Raw genomic sequence first — 22,717 nt, forward strand, 5'->3', positions numbered from 1 at the left:
ATATGTGTGTATAGGTATATATAACAAAATATACATGTGTATATGTATGTATGTAATGAAATTTGTCTCTCTCTGTGTGTGTGTGTGTGTGTGTGTGTGTGTGTGTGTGTGTGATGTTTCTAGGGCCCAGAGCATTCCTGAAAACCAGAAACCATGAAGGAAAAAAATGAATAGATTTACCTACATACTTAAAGCTTATAGTGAAAACACTGCAAACAGAAATTAAAAACTAAACAAAGAAAGGATAAAAGATATTTACTTGTATATAACAGACCATATTAATTGAGTTTCTTTTGGCAATAGAAGTAGCCATTAGTAGCGTATAAATAGGCTTTTTTCCAGAGTGGCTAATATAAGAAGGTGTGTATCCTTATTAATGCTCAAACTTGAGACTTTTTTTTTTAACCCAGGAGATTGGCAAACTGCAGAGCATCAATCATCTCAAATGATAAGAGTAAATTGTAAATTGATATCCTGCTTGGTAGTAACTATCAAAAATTCAATATCTCCTTGATTCATCTATTTCTAAGTGAGTCACAGAAATCACACATGTATGAAAGGTGACTGTGCCTACAGATGTTTTCCGATCATTCTTCATGTCATACATATGGGAATAAATAAATGTATCCGTACTATGCAACCTTCTGAGGAGCTGGTTTTGGGTGTAAAGGTATGGGCTCCTGAGTCCGGTGACCAAGCTTCAAATTTTGAATTCATCATGTCGGCTGCTCAACTTAGGCTTACTTATTTCCTGGGTCCTGGTTTTCCCTGTGAAATGAAGACAATTGAATTTCCCTCAGAGAATTGTTGAAATAACTAAACTCCTTGATGTATAGATAGAGGGTAGAAAATAAATATGAGTTACAATTTCACTTTGTTATTAAAGTATTTCTGAAACATTCCAACATGCTGGGGTGGTGGGATTCTCTTAGTTACTGTTGGATTGCCATTGATGAAACACCATGGCCAAGGCAACTTATAAAAGGAACCATTTAATTGGGGCTTGCTTATAGTTTCAGAGGATTATTATCACGGTGGGGAGTATGGTGGCAGGCAGACTGGCGTGGGGCTTGAGCGGAAGCTGAGAGTTCACATCTCATCTGAAAGTTGCCTACAGAGAGAAACAGACAGACCAAGCCTGATGTGTGTTTTGGGACACAAAGCACGCCCCAGTGACACACCTCCTCCAACAAGACCACACCTCCTAATTTTTCCCAAACAGTTTCACTAACTGGGGACCAAATATTCAAATATATGAGCCAATATTTTTCTCATTCAAACAACCACAGGGGTACCTGTGTTTTGAGTAAAATATAAAACAAACTTGAGACCAGTGATATAGATGACAGTAAGTACCTGTTTGTGAATGCAGTTTCTGGATGTAGGTCAGTAACTGTAGAGTGCTTGCTTGTCTCATATGCCTCAGGCGCTGGGTTGGCACACAAACAATACACGTACATATAAATAGGAGAAACCCGGATATCCCTACTACTATTCGTTACCAGGAGAAAGGACTGTGATCCGTCAGAGCCATTAAACTGATCTGTGTTCTGTTAAACGTTAAAAATAAAAATAAGTCCCAGCTCTTATCTGGGCATGGCAGTATGTACCTGTAATACCAGTTCTCAGAAGGCTAAGGCAGGAGAATTGTGGGTAACAGGTCAACGTAGGCTATATAGTGAGACCCTGTCTCAAAAAGAAATGTTTGAAATAATACATGTGCATGTATTTGAGTGTATTAATACATGAATAAATCTAAAGGACTGAAGGCTGGTCTTAATGGTGGTAACTTCTAGAGAGTAAGATTCCAGGAGGGAAATCACATTGGCAGTTTTTAAAAGAAATTTTAATATGCTTCTTTCCAAGTAAGCGTTACATTTTCAGTTGTCCACAAATTGTGTAGCTAGTCCACCTTTTAAGTCCTTTCCTTTATGCTTTCTCTCCCGTTCTTTAGTGACTTATTAAGGTTTTTCTGCAGGAACATGCTTACCCAGCCGATGAACTCATGCCTTTAACCTGTAGAGGCCGCGTCCGAGGCCAGGAGCCGAGCCGGGGTGATGTAGATGATGCCTTGGGAAAGTGAGTATGGGCATGAGGCTTAACTTAACATGGCATGTCAGAGTAGCCAGGCCCCACTTGGAGAGAAAATTGACAGCCACATTTCTGGGGCTTTGCCAACTTTAAATTCTGTTTTATCACTTGTTTGTGTATTGTGTGTTCATGTGGACATGTGTGCCGTGGTGGAGGTCAGAGGACAACCTTCAGGAGTCAGTTCTCTCCATTGACCATGTGGATCCTGGGGACTGAAGTACTTTTACCTACTGAGTCCTCTCGCTAGCACAGTGGACCAGGTTTTAAAGAATGCCTTAAAAAAGAAAGGAAAAGAAAATCTTCCCTAAATATTTTATTAAGGTCTTTTATTCCTTCCTTTTTTTTAAAAAAAAAAGCAACTTATTTCTTAATATCTGAGAATTGGTAGCTTATTAAACTGGGTGTAATGTTAAAAGAACTATGTAACTTTGATGTCTGTAAAATGTACATGCGGGCATCATCATGTTCTAAGGGGCCACTACATATGCATCTATGTGATAGATTTTAATTGATAATTACTAATTTATTTGTGATGCTGGGATTGGACCCCTAACATTGAGCTTCTGTGTTTTGTTTGTTTTAAAAGGAGTCGATGCAGTTTCAATACATCCCCCAAAGATACCCAGGATGTTTCAGGTTGCTGGGTTGTTTTATAGATCACGGTGCACTGTAGATACATGGAGGAGCTGCTTACTAGAAACTATAGTAGGATGTGGATAATTCAACTTACACATACATGGATGAAGCGTTTCAAGTTCTAGTGTTATATGTATCTTGTTACACTTGTTTCTTAGGTTTTCCCTAACACTGATCGATTCTTTGGATACTCTGGTGGTAAGTTCCATTTTTCTTGGACTTGCTTATTTTATAAGTTTCATGATATCCACACTCAAGTAATATAAATGTAACCAGCATACTATGTATGGAATAGAAGCCATAAGAATTTAAGATGTTCAAATCTTTACTTCTCAATAAAGCTTGAACTTTACATAATATATAACATTGCTGAGTTAAGTCAAATTATTGTCAAATGCAATCATGTAGCATAGTGGAGATACTCAAGTAATTTATCAAGGTGTCAACTCACATCTCCCCTGCCTTTGGGCAAGGAGGTTAAAGCTTTTGAAAGAATGTAATTTGGAAAAATACTTTGTTCTTGTTGTATCATATATGCCACATGATGCTGAAGTTTTTATGCTGTGCTTACAAGCAAACCTTGTTTTCCCCAGCCGAATTTTGGCTCTCTTTTTCAACCCATGTACTATAGAAATCATGTTAATGAGTATTAGTTTTGGAGTTGTTTGTGTAGAGGGGCGAGACTGTGATTCAGGTGCCATGATGCTGAAATACTGTCTGTCCAGTGTTTTATCATTGGACCGTTAAGACCATCGTGGAATGTGGCGTGATTCATGGTTCTCTTTAAGGATAAGCGTGCACTTTAAGTTAACATTCCAAGTGCTGATTAAAACCAAGAACAAAACAAGATAAGGCATCTTTCAAGTAGCAGGAAGTTTTTCCTTCCTGATAGTTTTCCTGTATTTTCCCCACCACACATTCTTAATTTTGAAACAGAAATCTCACCATGTTAGCAGCTTAGAGAGTGCCTCTGACATTCAAAGAGACAAATAACCCACTCAGGTTACTGCTCTTTGATTGTTCTGGCGAGGGTTAGTCCTGCTTCCCTCTGACGTTACTATAGCCACGGTGAAAGTGGATTGCTTAGACCTTTCCGCTGCACTAGAGTTTTGAAAGTCACAACTTCACTTAGCAAAGATGAATAAAAATACAAAGATATTGTTAGATGTCGTGTTTCTGATTTAGTGGTCCCTAGTTTTTTGTGTATCGTAGGGAAAAGAGAGAACATACACAAAATATCTCAGCAGATGTAAGCATCTGTTCTGGAGCTGTTCAGTCCCTGGGAAGCTACAGCTGTCACCTAGGAGACTGGAGGATGTGCTTTGTGTAACTAGCTGAGTGAGGCACAGGGCTCGGCATGGGGCGGTCAGGAGCAGGAGCAGTGAGTGACAACCCTGGAGAATGCCGACACTTGTTTTTCGTTCTGCTCATTCCTTCAGATAGCAGATGCCCTCTTGTTTCTATCTTAATGTCTTAATTTATTTTCATTACTATGGACTTCAGTTATTATTGTCTTATAAAATATTTTCAGGCATAAAGGAGATAAGGTGGTTCTAGACTGCCTAACATTCCTATATTTAGAAATCTGTCAACTTCTCTTATTGGGTAACCACAAATTATTATGAAGATAATATTTTTAAAGAATTAGTTCTCAAGTAATACTATTAATTTTATTGCTATAACTATTAATGTTATTACTAGTTCTGGACTAATAAGGACAGCATTATTTGGGATATAATTAGAAATACAAATTGAGGGCTGGTGAGATGGCTCAGGAGGTGCGTTTATCACCCAGCCAGACAACCTGGCCAGCAGGACCCACATGGCAGAAGGGGAGAACTGACTTATCCAATTGTCCTCTGACACATATACACACTGTGGCACATGTGTGCCTACACACAAACACAGACATACACAATAAATGAAATACTACTTTATAAAATATTTTATTTCAGTCTTTTCAAGTGGGAATAACCAAAGTAACTACAGATCATGTAGAAGTGGAGATGAACAAATTATTTTGAATCTTTAATCATTTTCTTAAGTATTTTCTTTTGATTTTAAGTGGAATTGGAGAAAAGTAGGGTACTTTCAAAGGTTTTCTTGTACTTAGAGTGGGGGTATTATCTTGCATGCTTTTATCAATGCAAGTATTAGTGTTTCTAATTGAATCTGCCTTTTAAATGGTGATTATTTTTAAATTTTGTGATTTAACAATTTGAAAATACTACCAGCGTTTGTTGTGATTAGTGTACAGAACCCAGCCATTTTTATTTTGTTTATAACATAATATGTTAAGTCAGTTTCTCTTGCCATAGTTGGAATTTTAAATTTAAAATGTTTAAATACTAGTTTCACCCTGTTGTCATAGAATCAGACATTAAAACATTGCACCTTTAAGTCTGATTACTGTGAATCTGAAAAGGCAGCAGTTACCGAAACAGATTAGAAGAATGGAGGGAAGATTAAACAAAGGCAAGCTTCTTTTACTGCATCTCGTCTCTAAATAGCATTTAATCGTGTTCCTAGATGGAAAAATGAAAGCCGCCTTTGTAATGACAATGACCCCTTTGCATGGAGCTCATTCCAAGAACTCACAGAGGTTTCAGTTGAGTCATGAGTCTAGACTGCGTGATTATAATAGTGATGATATTAAACATTGAAAATCAGTACTTTCGTCAGACACTCTGGCTAAAGTACTGTAACACATGACCACGTTTAAGAAAATGGCTCTACGGAGTAGGTCCTCCTTCCTTCACAGATGAAGGAATATGCTCAGAGTTGGAAGTAACTTGACTTGAATCACAAGTCACCAAGGTTAAAGAACGAGAACTCACACCAGAACCTGTCCTTAACCAGTGGGATACCCGTGGGGTAAGGGTGGCATAGGGTGGCTTAGACTTAGTCAGGTGAAGATAGTACTTTCTTTTGGAGTTGGCAATTTCTTATTTCACACACACACACACACACACACACACACACACGTATTTGTTTATTCTGTGTGTATATGTATGTGGGTGCAAGTACCACACTATGTGGTACAACTTGCAGGGGTTGGTTCTCAGGGATTAAGTTCAGGTATTCAGGGTTGGCAGCGAGTGCCTATCTATACCCACTGAGCCACCTCAGCCCAAAGGAGCTTAGTTGCTAAGATGATGCTTGATGAGCAGGAGGATGTTTCCTTTGGTCTGACTTAGGAGCCAGATTCCAGCAGAGGACCTCTCATGTGGCTCTAGCTGTAGGTCATGGACAATGTATGCATGTATACAAGTATGTACAATGTTTAAGGAAGAAGAACTAGAAGTAGGAAAAGCGTTCTCTATATATCCCTGACTGTCATCTAAGTATGAAAAAGAATCTTTTTATCTGAATCACTTGGTTCTAGAAGTTTGTGTTTTATAACATGTCATAGTCTGTACAGGCTGTACATTCCTGATCCAGCAGCCCCAAATACTTGAATACTTAAAATGCTTGCAATCTATAACATTTTGAGTGGTGCCAACAAAATATTCAGAACCTAAAAATTTTAGATTGATGCATTTTGGATTTCAGATTTTGGGCTTAGAGATGTCTAGCCTGTATTGAGTCCACTCTAAATTCCTGTGATAGGTCCCTTAGAGCCCTGGAAGTCTGTCAGTGTGTAAAGATGCTCCATTGTTTGCACATTTTCAGTTTTACACATTATCACATTTTTTATAATACTTAAGGGTATATTATTTTGTTGCATCATTTTTCTGAGTCTTCAAGTATGCTAACATTAACTTAGTGTCTCATTCTGAGTATAATTTTTTTTCTTGATTTGGTAGAAAAGACTTATTTCATTCTTTTCACTTCCTAGGTTTTAAACAAAACGAAGGAATTTGAAGACGCAGTGAGGAAAGTGTTAAGAGATGTTAATTTAGATAATGATGTAGTTGTGTCAGTCTTTGAAACGAACATCAGAGTCCTTGGGTAAGTGTGCAGCACTAAAGCTATAGTGCTAATGTAGGGAAGCTCCGGCTGATTATTTCTGAAGGTGGTAAAGAAGTTTCTTATGCTTAAAAGATAAAATTGTGTGTGTGTGGGGGGGGGGGCTGGAGAGATGGTTCAACAGTAAGAGCACTAGCTACGCTTGCACAAGACCCAGGTGCAAGTCGCAGTTCCCACATGGCCCATCACTACCAATGATAGTCCCAGAGGAATCTGATGCCTCTGGCCTCCAAGGACTCTGCATGCACATGGTGAACAGACATTCATGCCGCTGAAACACCCCAAAACATAAAGTTTTACTAAATAAATAAATATAAATACATAAATTGAAATCCAGGCATGGTGGTTCAGGCTTATGATCCTGGCGCTTTAAAAGCTGTGGCAGAGTAAGAAGTCTTAAGTCCAGCCTGGCCACACAGTTAGTCCCTTACCAGCCTGAGTTAGAGTGAGGCCTCTCAACACTTTCCCTTGCAAAGAAGATAAAATCTGGACTGTTGTGTACCAGCCATGGGGATAACCTTGGATTATGCTGTAACACACACATCCGGTATTTGGAGAGACCCAGACGGCTGGTGAGGTTTCCAGGAGCCTCCACAGTTGGCCAGTCAGCATTAGCCAGGAGCCTCGCAGAGAAGCCAGATGAAACTCAGTTAACAGTCTTGCTCCTCAGGCAGTCGGAAATGCCCTTGAGGGTTAAAGTTTGAGATTATAAAATTATTTCATCCCACTGTTAGGTAAGCTTATGTTTGGTAGCTTTAGTAATTCTCTGTCCCATCTCCTTGTCAAAGTGAGCTGCTCTCCAACTAAATGTAAGAAGTCCTTGCTCCTTAGAGATTATTAATCCTTAGTGATGATAAAGTTGTTTTTAATTTTTAAATTTATTTTAAAAACGTTTGGCTTGTTTGTTAAAATACATGTGATATCTAGTATGTTTTTGGTTAAAAAAATTTTAAGATACTTAAGAATGTTAAGTACTTTATATTAGTTTGTATTTTTTTGCATTTATTTATTTGTTGTATTGTGGGGAGGTGCATGTAGGTCAACTTGTAGGAAGGAGTCAGTTCTCAACTTGTACTAATGTAGTTCATACCCTGATCTGCAGCCTTGGTAGCAAGTGCTCTTACCCACTGAGCCTTCTTTCCAGCCCCTAATGTTTCTGTTGTTGTTGTTTTTCATATGTTGGCTATGTTATGATAATAGTTTGTCATAAAATGAGTAGCCAGCAAAAAAAATAATTAAATTATTCTGTAGCCATTCCTTATGTTTTATTTGCATTTTGTGGGGACAAAGGCTCACACCCTCTTGGGTATAGCTTGTAAAGAAATGTGTGATTAATTTACAGGGAATATTTTGTCTCTGATCCTAGGGGTCTTTTAGGTGGACATTCCCTAGCGATCATGCTGAAGGAAAAAGGTGAATACATGCAGTGGTATAATGATGAACTTCTCCAAATGGCAAAGCAGCTGGGCTACAGACTCTTACCAGCTTTCAACACTACCAGTGGCCTTCCTTATCCGCGAGTAAGTCACTGTGAACAAGTGTGACTCTCTTGACACTTCTGTGTCATTTACAGGATGAATTCCTATTATCAGAGGCGTTCCTCTCCCGTGTGAAACTGGAAAAAGATGCATCAAAGCTGGCAGCAAAGCTATATTGATATATTGGCTAACTTTGAGCAACGTGAAGATTAGATTAGCATAAGCTTTCCTTGGCCTCAGTGTGTCTGTAGATCTGCTGCAGGAGGAGACAGACTGCAGTGTGGGCCAGAGTTGTGGCTGTGAGAGTGGGAAGGTGCTACTCTCCCAGAAGAGGGAGGTGTGGAGCAAGACAGTCAGGAGCAGGCACCGTGCAGCAGGCTTAAGAAAAGCTCCAGCAGGAGGGGTGTGTCTGGGTGTGACCCTCACAGCCTGTGGAGGGCAGACTAGGGGAAAGGGGCTGCAGTGTGGGCCACTTGCTCTGCACTCTCTAAATGTGGTTATTATACAGAGCTTATTATACACTTGGGAAAATAGAATTACTAAAACATTTTTTTTTATTAAATTGCTTTCAAAACTTCTGCATTCTCCCTGCTCCATTGAGTGTCCCTTAACATTGAGAAATCTTTACAGCTTGGCAGTAGACTGGTGTTCTCTGATAGTTCCTTTTGTATTGCTGTGACAAACACATGACAGAAAACTAGAAGGGTTTAGTTAGGTTATGGTTTCAAAGGATTAGAGCCCATCATACCAGAGTCTTCAGGCATGGCAGCAGCAAGAGCTGGCACGTCAGGTGGGCAGCAGAGAGCACACAGGGGTGGTGGCCTCCTCCAACAAGACCACACCTCCTGATTCTTCCCAGATAATGCTCAGATAAAGCTGGGAACCAAGTATTCAAATGTGAGCCTATGGGGCTATTCTCATTCCAACCAGCCTGCTCCTGTACCTCAGTGAAACTATTTTCCACTCAGAACAATACCTAGTGCTCTCTCAAACCCCCAGGGACTTGTTTATTGCATTCTTTTAGGCCTATGCTCTCTACTGCCTGACGTAGCTTCTCTGAGAGTATAGTCCAGCCAGGCTCCTTCTCTGTAGTTAGGAATCATGGTTGACGAGTGTCATTGAGCAGCGTGAGCCAGGTATGTGCTTCCATTGATTCCCACCATGTGAGTCATCACGCCTGGCACGTTTCTTTAATGAAAGACTAGAGTTAAACCCCTTTTGATTTAAATTTCTAGTTTGGATATTTTTCCTTTTTTTTCTTCTGTATGTGCACACTGTATGTATGTTAGTGTGAGCACATGCTTATATACATACGAGTTGGTGCGTGTGTCTGTGAAAGGCAGGTTGGGTGCAGAGACGAGGTAGAGGTTGGCTGTCTTTCTTCAGTCTTTGTTTTTTTGGAGACAGGATCTCACTGATCCTAGAGCTCATTAGTTTGCCTAGGCTAGTATGAGCCTATACAAATACAGGGTTATAGGAGCATGCTGCCACCCCCAATAAGGTCCTCATGCCTATGCTGCGGCACTGACTGCCCTTTCCCTGGCCCCAGGTTTAGTATTTTAAATACTAAATAGCTCTCTTGTAAACAATCTTACATACTTCCTTTTTGTAGGTTTTTTATTTTTTTCCTTTTGCATGAATTCCTAGAGAAAAGAAGTATGAAATGCTTTTTAAGACTTTGAGTATTACCAGACTGCTTTAGGAAGCGTGTGACATCAACGCCATACAGTCATTTTAAATTGAGAATTTCTTTGTTTACTAGTATAATTGCATTGTTAACTGGTCATTTTCCTTTAATTTACTAAACTTAGATGCAAAACTATTTAAAGCAATATGCAATATATTGAATTTACTTTTAGTTTTTGTTTTATTTTCATTTTTTTTTAACTTAACAGCTGTTACTTTTCTGTAGTTCCTCATCTAGGCATATCCTTGTGAAATTTTTTTCCATCTATGCTAGAATGTCAGAAGATCTGTGGATCTTGTTTAGGCAATTGTATTCTTGAGATTTCAGAGGTAGCTTCCTTGTCATATATAGAAGACTCCCTCGTCTTTTGGCCCTTAGTCTTTCCACCCCTTCTTCCATGGTGTTCCCTGAACTGTAGGTGCAGGAGTTGTGTTGTAAATGTATTGATTGGGCCTGGGCACTCAATGGTCAGTTGTTTTCTGCATTTTGACCAGTTGTGCTTGCTGTAATGGCCTCCACTAGCTGCAGAAGAAGCTTTTGTTTTCTTGGTTTTGTATTTGTTTTTGTTTTTTCGAGAAAGGGTTTCTCTGTAGTTTTGGAACCTGTCTTGGAATTTGCTTTGTAGAGCAGGCTGGTCTTGAAATTACAGAGATCCACCTGCGTCTGCCTCCCGAGTGCTAGGGTTAAAGGCTTGAGCCACTACTGCCTGATGAAGAAGCTTCTTTGATATGAGGGAGCTATGCTTGTCTGTGGGAACTGGGATAAGTATTGAGAATGCAGTTGGGAATTATACTGGTTTAGGACAGTGACAGTCATAGGTTCTCCTTTAGGGTTCATGATCTGATCAGCCATCTTTCTTAATTTGCAACTACGCCCAAACCAGTGATATTTTATCTCCTTGTTTCTCACATTTTTTTTATCAGTTCCTCAATTTTTTTGAACTTATTTGTGATTTTTCCATTATATTCTCTATTTTCATACCCATCCTATTTATTCTGTCTGGATTTTAAGCTCCTTGAAGGCAAAGATCAATTTCTTTGTATCTTATTGTATTATCTACTATACAGTAGATAGTAAATATTGATCAGGGGATAAATATTGAGGTGGGAGTCAATGTCCTCAGTGGTGTAGCCACTGCGGAGTTCCCCATGCTCCACTGGATAGCTCCATACTCATGTGGGCAGCTCTAGTTAAACTCAGTGAGTCTCAGAACGAAAATAAAAAGTCATGATGGAGATTGGTGAGGTGATCCAGTGCACATAAAGGCTTCTGCCATTAAGCCTGACAATCTGAGTTTGATCCCCAGGGTCCACTTGGTGGAAGGAGAGATCTGACTCCCCCAAGTTGTCTTGTGATTACCTCATACATGATGTGGCCTGCGTGTGCCTCCACAGCCAATAAATAATGAATGTAATGAAAGAATAATAGTGGGAAGAGGACTTAGTGGGGGAAGGAGCACCAGGGTGGAGTAACGAGTAATCAGGATGTATTGTATACATGTATGAAATTGTCAAAGAATAAATTAATTCATAAAAACTTATAAAACAAAATTTTAATGTCTTTTAAATATATACCATAACAATCAAATTTTTCTTTATGATCTGTTTAACACTATACTAAATTCGTAAATTCTCAAGTGTAATTTCTTCTAAGACTGATCTACCCTTTTAATGGTTATATTATTATAATGATGTTTCATTATTACATCATCAGGAAGAAAATAAATGAGAACTTATTTACCCTATAAATTCTGTATGCTCAGAAAGTATTTTCCTAGATGTTTGACAGTGACTGGTTGGAAACTCATCTCTCTTCGTAGTTGCTCATGGTAACATTCTCATTGTATTTAGATTAATTTAAAGTTTGGCATCAGAAAGCCAGAAGCCCGGACGGGAACTGAGACAGACACCTGTACAGCCTGTGCGGGGACCTTGATTCTTGAGTTTGCTGCATTGAGTCGGTTCACAGGAGCAACAATATTTGAGGTTTGCTTCTCGTGGCTTTTCATCTGGGGTTCAGGAGGAGCTAACCTTCTGTTTGTTCCGGTTGGCTAAGGATTAGGACTTGCCGTTGTAGGATTACTGTTTATTTAATGTACTTTTAATCATATTGTTGTATTTTTGAAACCTTCACAAATCATTTAAACCCATAGTGAAACTTTTGTACATAAGCCTTGATCAAGACTCTAATGTGTAAATTTGTTTACTCCAAGGGAAGAGTTATTCATTATTCAAGACTTATATTGTCCCACATATTTTATTAGGGTCTGTCTCTGTCTTACATTAAAAAATCTAATGTAACTATTTATTTTAATGTAATTATCATCAAAATGCAAGAGTTACTTAAGTGCCTACTTTCTTAGACACTTGACTTAGATGATTTTTTTTTAAGTCATAAGATGGTCACATGGACAGAGCAGAAGTAGGGAACACAAAGCATCATTACAGATACTGGATAAGATGTGAACTAAGGCAGCAAGATCTTGTGCCCTCTACTTGTCTGGGTATAAGTGGATGCTTATACATTCATGTGCCTTGAGGACAGGTGTGATTATCAGGTGTGATTGGTTAATGTTTTAAACTTAAAATTTAAAATATACCTATCGTCTAGTAGTTTCCCTTCATTGAACAGTACAGGTACTTATACATATGTTTTAATATAATATTAATTAAATATTAAGTGTTTTAATATAATACTAAATTTAATTAAATATTAAATTTTAATATTCTGAAATATTGGTGCATTAATAGGCAAAAATGAGTCTCAGTAGATAAATCTCAGTCCGTGGATGAATGAATGAAGTTGGAAGTAGAGTCCATGTCTTTACTCTTTCCATTGGCCTGTTTTGTTTTTCTGAATATATATGTTGCAAAAAAAAATCATGATTTTCAAAACCTCCTAAAAGCCTTTGACAGAAGTTGGCTGCCGCAGGGCTAAGCTGTGGGCTGTCTTCTTCAAGTCAGTGTGAAAGCCCAGCTGTGCTCAGTGACTTCTGTCTCTCTGCAGAGAAGTCGTGGTCAGTGGCAGGACGACTCAGTGCCTGGACTATTTTCTGTCTGCCCTTGTCAGAAAAACTTTGCTGACCCTAATATATGGAGACCAATATACAAAACAAAACCAAAAAAAATCAGAGTTTTTGTATTAGTGTCCTATAATTCAATTTTTAGCTTTAGTTAAATATCTAATTTTACTGCATGTTTTTTAAGCTATAAAATGAAATGGGGAAATATAACCAGTATCAGATTTTCCAGATATGAAAATTCACCCTTTAATGATAGTCGTGGTCTACTTTGTTGAAATATAATTACCATGCATCATTTGCTATCAAGAATATAAATGATTTTCACTCCATTGCCAAATCTACAAAGTAGCAAATTAGGCTTAATGACTTTTTTTTTGCTTGCAGTACTAAATTAGTTCATGTCCTAAAATTAATTTAGAATTTTACCAGTAGATATCATTTGCTATTCCATGTATAGCATCTTTCTATTCAAAGTTAAGAATTTTGTAAGAAATAATTTAATACTTAGTGGGTAAAAGCAAATGAAAAAAGAGGTTATAAGGTTATAATTTTATATATACATAAATATACAAATAAGTTCTCAGTTAGCCTAGTTGATTTGCTAATTTTCCACTAATAAAATTATGCCTGACTTAAAAAATATCTGAAATGACTTTCAAAGATAGCATATTAGCTGTGAATTCTCTTCAAATTTGCTAAATAAGACCACCTTATGAGAGTTCCACTTTGCTCTTAGGTGGTAATAATTGCTTTAACAAGAGTATTTAATTGTATCAGTTTAATATAATGATCCGTGTATGAATGTGAACCATGCTACAAGAGTAAATGGCCATGGATATTCTCCAAGTGAAATCTCCTAATAAGAAGTGGCTGAAAAAGAGTCAAGGCAAAATTTTAAGGAAATTTATAAGTGATTATCTTAAGAATTTTGCTCAGTTCTTAAAAGATTCTGTGGTCTTTGATTTATAGTTTTCCCACCTCTTTGACAGAGACAAAGTTCTTCAAATATGCTTTTGTTTTTTAATTGTAGGAATATGCAAGGAAAGCTCTTGATTTTCTGTGGGAAAAAAGACAACGAAGTAGCAATTTAGTAGGCGTGACTATCAATATTCACACTGGAGACTGGGTTCGCAAAGGTATGCAAGTGGGCTTTAAAATCAGACCTTCACATTCTTGGGATGGTCGTAAATACAGCATTTTCCTTTGTGAAGATGATCGGGACAGCATTGTTTTATGCTTTAGTCATATAGCATTTGCAGGTGTGGGGAGAGACAAGACTTTGGTTTCTTTGAGGATTAAGGGGTCAGAACACTTTGTCTCACATCACAGTTTAGTGATGTCACAGTTCCCCGTCTCTCCCTCTGTGTCTGTGTGTGTCTGTGTTCTGCCTCTGGAAAGTGGAGCATAGACTCAGGAGTCCTGTTCTTGGAATTTAAGCAAATTATGTCACTTGTGTTTGCCTCTGTATCGTGTCTGTAAGATGGGGCATTAGCACCACTTCAGAGTTACTGGGAAGGTTCCACGAGTTGTGGCATCCTGAGGACAGTCCTGGCTATGTGCAGGCTATGTACTATAAAGTGTTGTTGGGGGAGAGGGCCGCTTGTTTCTCCCGGCCACCCAGCACCCAAATAATCACACAGAAATCATATTATTTAAATCACTGCTTGGCCCATGAGCTCTAGCTTCTTATTGGCTAACTTCTACATCTTCATTTAACTCATTTCTATTAATCTGTGCATCACCACGAAGTCATGGACTACCGGCACAGTTTCAGCACCAAAGTTTCAGTCTGCCTCCGGTTGCGGATCTTTGGCGTCTCCCTGACTTTACCTTCTTCCTCCCAGCATTCTGTTTAGTTTTCTTTGCCTAGCTCTGTTCCCCTACAGCTCTGCTATAGACCCAAAGCAGTTTCTTTATTAACCAATGAAAGCAACACATAGACAGTAGGACCTCCTACACCAGAATGTCACTGATGGTATTAGTCCTCCTGACTAATAACTTTACTTCTAGAATCTAGCCTGAGAGAATTTGTTTCTAAAGATATTCATCATGTATTCATTGATAATATATCCTGATCCCCAGGCAACAGGAAGAGAGAGACCCTGGGTCTGGCAAGGGTTTTGGAAACATTAAGGCCCACCCCCAGAGACCACTTACTCCAAGAAGACCACACCTACTCAAACAAGGCCACAGCTTCCTAATCTTTCTCAAATAGTGTCACACCCTAATTAAGCATTCAAATATATGAACCTCTGGGGTTCTTCAAACTGCCACTCAGCATAATTCAATTCTTTGTGACTGAGTGCATGCATGTGCACAGACACATTTTCTTCAGCTGTTCATTGTTGGACACTATAGCTTGGCTATAGTGCTGCAGTAAATATGTAGCTATCTCAATTCTGTGCCAACTGAGTCCTTCAGATATACACCCAGGAGAGGTATAGCAGGATCATATGGTAAGTCTGATTTCTAAGGTTTTCTCTCTCTCCCTCTCCCTCTCTCCCCCTCTCCGTCTCTGTCTCTCCCTCTCTCTCCCTCTCCGTCTCTCTCTCTCTCTCTCTCTCTCTCTCTCTCTCTCTCTATCTCTATCTCTATCTCTATCTCTCTCTCTCTCCTCTTTGCTTGAGGACAATTTAATTAGAGTTTAAAAGAAAAACCCAAGAGCATACAAGTTGTAAATCTTAGCAGCTGCCTGGAGGAGGAAGATTTTTGAAACGAAAGAGAAAAAGCTGTGCTGTTTGAGTTAAGCCACATGGTGGGAGGGGAGCTTTAGAGAAAGAATGAAGCCCAAAGTGTTAGGGAAAACATACTTAAAAAGAGATAGAACAAAAGGAATGCAGGAAAACAGGCACACTTACACAGCTCCATGGCTGTGGTGTGCACAGAAGGCAGAAATTCTGGGAAGGGCACATCATCTCATTAAAGGGGTAATTCTTCCTCCCATCTCTTTCACATGGCTTAAGGCAAATCAGCCTTCATAAGGGGCGGTGCCTTCACTGGGTGATTGATCAACCAGCTAGATTAACTCTTAAGGGCGGAGACTGCACAAGCAGCTCAGGACTGGAAACCCAAAAGGAGCATTCCCAGATGCACCCTTGTTTTTCTGGACAGGAAGTGTCAGAAGATAGCTCTGTCTTATAGACTATACACAAGGGCAGGAGTGGAGCTCCAGTCCAGACACTCATCCCTTCTGTGAACAGTTTTCATGGTGAAAGTGGGCTTTAGTCCCTGATTTCAGCTGTCTACTGAATGATTTTAGGGTTGCCTCTTCAGAGAGGGGAATGTTATGGAGGTATTGGGTGCCTATTAAGGGAAAGGTATTTTCTTCTGGTCAGAAGAATGGAATCAAAAATTTTAAAATCCATACTGAGTTTCATAATGGCTGGGCTAATTTACATTTCCACTCAATTATCAGCAATGTAGAGACCTTACTGATTTTCTATTTGCTTAACCTGTCAAGAATTAAAGTAGATAATTTCTCGCATTGATTTTTTTTATCATTCTATTTTTGCTTTATATATATTTTATTTAGTATGGTGGATGCATTCATTTTAGATTGCTGTCTCTTCTTAGCTGAACACTGTGTGGTGATCCTCTCCATCAAGTCCTATGGAGACCTTACCTTGCCGTTTGCCAGATACACCTTTCCCCATCCTCCTGTTTTCACTTCTTGTGCTGTGAATGTGTCATTTGTAGAATTTGCACGTATCTAGATGGATTGTTTTGCTTTTCATATTTTAATCTGTTAGTCTTTTTAATACATGTAGGCTCATTTATTTCAGTATGTTGCATCTTTTTTGTTTTTTTATCCTTTTGTTTTTGATTGATATATACGTCTCTAAATACAAGCTGATGTGTTCTCTTATCCCTTTGTTTCCCCCTCCCTGACCCTTTTCTGCTATGTCAATACTATATCAATATTTCATTCTGACTGACCCCCTCAGGCTTTTTGTTCTCTCTTTCTACCTCTCCCCTCTTTTGTTTCCTCCCTCACTATTTAAATAATAGCAAACTTCGTTGAGGTATTTGTAACAAGGTTTCTCTCCTGCTCACCAGTTCCTGAATAACCACTCAGAGGCTTAATATTAATTATAAATGTTTGGCTGATGCCTCAGGCTTATTACTAACTAGCTCTTACATCATAAACTCAACCCTTTTCTATTACTCTATTGCCACATAGCCGTGGTGCTACCAGGGATGCTCTGGCACATTGCTCCTTTTTCTGTATCTCTGCTTGGATCTCCCACCTGGATCCATCTTGTCTTGCCAGGTCAAAGCAACTTTATTAATCAGCCAACGAGAGCAACACATATTCACAGCATATAGAAAGACATCCCACAGCATTATTTTAGTTATGTGTACTTTGCATATAACTTAAAATATATAGATTGAGCCGGGCAGTGGTGGCACCTGCCTTTAATCCCAGCACTCGGGAGGCAGAGGCAGGCGGATCTCTGTGAGTTTGAGGCCAGCCTGGTCTACAAGACCTAGTTCCAGGACAGGCTCCAAAGCTGCAGAGAAACCCTGTCTCGAAAAATAAAAAATGTGATATTGTTTTTATTTCTGTGTCCTAATATGTGATCTGTTCTTTCTTTCTGGAAGACTATAAATATCAAAGACAAAAAAAACTTACAAAAATATTGTTACAATTTTAGGTACAAGTTTCTTTTTGTCCTTTCAGCAGTTTTGGGCCTTTTAAATTAAAAATGTTTGCTTTTAATTGCTAAAACTTGATTTTTTTTTAATAGAGACTTTAATTTCTCGATTTGTGTTGGTTAAATCACTGTTAACTTGTCCTCCATATAGCTTAGACATGCTGATATAAATTTTCTAAATAAGAAAAAATTGTAATCAATTTTATATAGCAACTTTGAAAAACAAGCTATTTGCAGCAAGGGAGCTTTTATTCGTATAGCAGGCAGGGTTAGAGTTCTGCGGGTGTCCAGTTTTATGTTAAAGCTTCATGGTGGCACATCGTTTTCAGTCTGCTTTACTAGTGTTCTCGTTTGTACCTATGCATTTTCAGACATATTTAATAAAGGACTACATTTATATGTATTTCTTGTAGACAGTGGAGTTGGAGCAGGGATTGATTCATATTATGAGTATCTGTTGAAAGCCTATGTCTTGCTTGGAGATGACAGTTTTCTGGAAAGATTTAATACAGTAAGTTGATTTATTTTTCTATTAACTTTGTAGCTAATTCCATTTGAGTCCAAGATTGATGAAAACTTAACAACCTCAGTGACCTTAAAAGTTTGTCTTTGATGTGTTGTCGAGCTCCTTAGCCGTCTCTGGTGTTGGACTGAGCAATGTGTGAATGATGCACTCCGAGAAAGTTCCCTTTTCATCCTCTATCAGGAAATGTGTAGCTCTGGCACTGTGTGATTCCAGTACGTTCGGGTTTGACTTAATCTTATTCTGAACATAGTGGACAGTTACTGGAATGAGGTATAGCTAAGTCTCACTTCTGGGTTCCAGTTCTGTTTGAAATGTTGGAAGTTTGGCTCAATCTTGATCACCCCAGACAAGAACCACAAGAACCAGAGAGAGAAGCTTTGGGGAAGAAGAGGGTTGGCCTCATCCTAGCGGCTTATATACCTGAAGCAGCTGAGGCTAACATAGCAAACCTGTCAGTTCTGTCACTATGTTCATTTCAACAGGATTTCCCTTTCTGTTTTTGCCCACCCATCAGTTCAGCTGCATCACATATGTGATATGTTTTGACATTGTAGTTCAAAATAGGAGAGAGATCTTAGCTTACATCCTGTTTGGGCAGCATACTGGTAGTGTGATTTGGGGTGGGTGAGCCTCTCTGGTTGCCTTTATTGCTCATTCACAAAATGGGGATACTGGAACTTTTTCCCCAGGTGTTTGGGGAGACTACAAGAGTTTTTATGTACAGAGTAACTAAACATATGACAAATTGTCAATAATAGTAATTGAGCTAGCAAAACAGCTTTCTTAAAGTCCTATTAAATTGGAGCTAGAGAGATGTCTTAGTGGTTCACAGCACTTACTGCTTTTGCAGAGGACCTGGGTTCAGTTCCCAGCCCCCACATAGCAGCTCACAGCCCCTTAAACTTCAGTTCCAGGTGAGCCAATGTCATCTGGCCTTTCCAGGCATTGGTCATGCATGTGGCACACAAATACTCATGCAGGTTCTCGCACATATACATAAAATAAAAATAGATAAATTTTAAGTCCTAGTAAATTTTTGAATACTAAAAAAAAAACCCCTCTACATATGTTATTTGCTGATAGTGAGATTTTTTTTCTTTTTCTTTTTAGAGATGAGTAAGGACAGGTAACTTTTTGTTGGCTCATTTATATTTCTTGTCATATTTTCAAAGCTGAGACATATATAAGAGAAACAGAAGAAGAGGAAAGGCGATTCCAAGAACAGAAAAAGCAGAGCTAGCAGACCATGAGCGTGTTAACAGTGATTGTGTACATTCATTTTGGTAGTAGCGAGTACCAGAATATTATGTTAGCAGAGAAGTAACCACATTTCCTAGATAAAGGAGGAAAAAAAATCTAAACTCTCTAAGATAGAATCTGTGATTTTGTTCCAATGGGACCAGAGGATATCTCTGGTCCATACAGGCATCATAACTATGAGCTAATCACATATTAGATAGAGATGTTCAAATTGGTTTCTCTCAGAAGACCCTACCCCCACTTTTGCTGTGTATATGTGTTCATATATGCGCATGTGTGTGTGCATGTGTGTGGAGGCAGAAGTTGATTTTGAATGTTGTCTTCAGATGCTATGTGCCTTACTTTATTGACACAGAAGCTCTTCACCAAACCTAGAGCTGCCCATTACCTAGACTGGCTAGGCCATCCAGCCTTAGGGATCTTCTGTCTTTACCTCCTGAACACTGGGATTGGAGAATGATGCTGTCTCTGGCTTTCTCCTGTGGATCCTGGGTATCTGAACTCACATTCCTTATACTTTGCAGTGAGCACTGTAGTGAGTGATGGATCCTCCCCGCCCCAGAAGACCTCTTATTGTTGTCTTTAATATTCTGTCTTCTAAAGATAAAGGATCTTGTATATAGCCTAGGATACCTTTGAACTCTTTCCTCCTACCTCAGCCTCCCAGTTCTAGTGTTGTGGGCACAAACCAGTATATTTAGCCTTGTTTTCTTTTAAATCATTTCAGCATCTTAGTAGATATTTGTATAAATTGTGATCTGTGTGTGTGTGTGTGTGTGCGCGCGCGTGTGTGTGTGTGTGCGTGTGTGCGCGCGCACATGCCCTAGGTTTGAAACCTTGGGTGTGTTAGACAAACATTCTTCCACTGAACTATACTCATACTTCTGCATCAAACTGAGAAAAATCTATAGCAAAATAATCGTTTCTTTCCCTCTTAAATATTTACATAATCGATTGACATGTAGGGATTTTATCTCTATATCTATTCAGGATGAATTCCTTTACTGTGCCGTATAGTATTGTTTCCATCTACTTTCCTGAGCATTTTGTTTGATCTTTCAGCACTATGATGCCATAATGAGGTATATTAGCCAGCCGCCTCTCCTACTTGATGTGCACATTCACAAGCCAATGCTGAATGCTCGGACCTGGATGGATTCTCTGCTTGCCTTTTTTCCAGGTTTGCAGGTAAAGAAACCATTTTCTTAATATTAGGATGAAATTATCTTAATTCAATACATTTGTGATTTCTAAAATCGAATGATAAAGTTGTTATTTCAAGGTTATACTAATCTTATAATGTGATGGTTATAGATAAAATTAGCTCATGCTTTATACTAAGTGATTTTGTTGTTGACTTCTAGGTCTTAAAGGGTGATATTAGACCTGCTATTGAAACTCATGAAATGTTATACCAGGTGATTAAAAAACACAATTTTTTACCAGAGGTAAGCAAATAATATTTGAAATTCTTCTTCACACACTACACACACACCACACCACACCTATATATCTACATATATCTATATCTATCTATCTATATTTATCTATATCTATATATAATTTCTAAATTTAAAGATAGAAAATATCCTTAAGATGTGGTTACTCCTTTAAATTTATATATTTTATATATTTATATATATAAAGATATATTTATATTTTATATATTATATATATTTATATTATATATATATTATATATATATAACCTGTTTTAACTCATGCCGATGTACCATTAACTACCACCTCTTGTTTCGTTTCTGTTAAACATTTGTGCATTGATGGGGAACAAACCTAGGCCCTTGTGCACACTAGGAAAGTGCTCTACCACTGACGTGTATTCCCAGCCCTAAAACTGTCTCATTCTTACTTTGAAAAAAATTTTTTTAACCTATTGTTATCATGTGCAAATGTGTGTGTGCAGAGCTGGTGACTGTGGGGCAGTGTATGTATACCACAGTGCCCATGTGGCAATCAGAGGACACGTTTGTGTAGTCACTTTTCTTCTTTTACTTTTATGTGTTTCCAGGGATTGAACTCATGTCAGGCTTGCACAGCAAGCCTCCTGACACTCTGAGCCATCTTGCTGGCCCCATTCTAGCTTATGATGCATACTAGCTGGTAGATCTTACTACTGTTTATATTCTGAAGCTTGTTTGATGAAAGTTATGTACATTAGGTATAATTTTGGTTATCATAACTCATCCTAAAATTGTTGATAATAAGCCGGACGGTGGTGGTACATGCCTTTAATCCCAGCACAGAGGCAGGCGGATCTCTGTGAGTTCAAGGCCAGCCTGGTCTATAAGAGCTAGTTCCAGGACAGGCTTCAAAGCCACAGAGAAATTGTGTCTCGAAAATCTTACGGGAAAAAAAAATGTTGAGGATGTCTTCATGCTGACTAGAAATTGCTCTTCTTCTTAACAACCTTGCATCCATGATAGTTGTCTTTGCTACACTGATGTAAAGAGATACTTACTGAAAGCATGCTTTTTGGCTTTCCAGAAATGTACCTTTACACATTTTGTGACGTGTTGCCTTGTTCTTTCTGTTCTCTGTGAAATATATAAACTTTCCACTAACATAGGTGTTTCCTAAGGTATTAGCTCTGGAAGGTATAGTTTTATTAACCTTCAAGTGCAAGGCTTTGTATTACAAAAAGCTCATATTTTTGATGAATCACATGAGGTTTCAACTAAATACACTGATCACTTACATTCTTTTCTTATTACTTAAAAAGAAAAAAAGCTGTTGGGACTGAAGAAATGACTCAGTGCTTAAGGCACTTGCTGCTTTTTCAGAGGACCCAGGTTTCCTTCTCACCACCACATGGCCATTCATAACCATCTTTAACTCCAGTGCAGACGTACACACAGGCAAAACATCCATACACAGAAAATAAAAAGCTTAAAAACACTTGTTGACGGAGGTTTCTGTCCTACCCGGTCCCACAGCCATTCAGTCCCAAAGAAACACACAAAGGTCTACATTAATTATAAACTGGTTGGCCTATTAGCTCAGGCTTCTTATTCACTCTTACATCTTAAATTAGCCCATAATTCTTGTCTGTGTTAGCCAAATGGCTCGGTACCTTTTATCAGTGAGGCATTCTCATCTTGCTCCTCTGTGTCTGGGGTGACAACTGCAGACTGAGCCTTTCTTCTTCCCAGAATTCTGTTCTGGTTGTCCTGCCTATATTTCCTGCCTGGCTACTATCCAGTCAGCATTTTATTAAACCAGTACAACTGACAAAACTTTACAGGTACAAGACCATTGTCCCACAGCAAACACTGTTGACTGTTATTGATTAAATTTCATATAGACTAATTTTAATTTTAAGTAATTCCTTGATTTATTTTACTGAGGATTTGACATTATTATAAAATGAAACAGG

The 22,717-nt window shown here is 38.5% G+C and overlaps 1 protein-coding gene across 4 annotated transcripts in view; it reads left to right on the top strand.

Moving 5' to 3' along the window:
* Edem3 (ER degradation enhancing alpha-mannosidase like protein 3) overlaps nucleotides 1-22,717 on the top strand; it is a 61,405-nt gene that overhangs the window by 15,499 nt on the left and 23,189 nt on the right. For all 4 annotated transcript variants that reach the window (XM_075988220.1, XM_075988217.1, XM_075988218.1 and 1 more), the window contains exons 3-11: nucleotides 1,979-2,079; nucleotides 2,886-2,925; nucleotides 6,566-6,678; nucleotides 8,063-8,216; nucleotides 11,712-11,846; nucleotides 13,914-14,019; nucleotides 17,952-18,049; nucleotides 20,387-20,512; nucleotides 20,689-20,772. In XM_075988220.1, the coding sequence (XP_075844335.1) occupies nucleotides 1,979-2,079; nucleotides 2,886-2,925; nucleotides 6,566-6,678; nucleotides 8,063-8,216; nucleotides 11,712-11,846; nucleotides 13,914-14,019; nucleotides 17,952-18,049; nucleotides 20,387-20,512; nucleotides 20,689-20,772 (957 nt within the window). The remainder of the gene's footprint in view (nucleotides 1-1,978; nucleotides 2,080-2,885; nucleotides 2,926-6,565; nucleotides 6,679-8,062; nucleotides 8,217-11,711; nucleotides 11,847-13,913; nucleotides 14,020-17,951; nucleotides 18,050-20,386; nucleotides 20,513-20,688; nucleotides 20,773-22,717) is intronic.

This window comes from Microtus pennsylvanicus, chromosome 10 (assembly GCF_037038515.1).
Source record: "Microtus pennsylvanicus isolate mMicPen1 chromosome 10, mMicPen1.hap1, whole genome shotgun sequence".
NCBI classification, from domain to species: Eukaryota; Metazoa; Chordata; class Mammalia; order Rodentia; family Cricetidae; genus Microtus; species Microtus pennsylvanicus.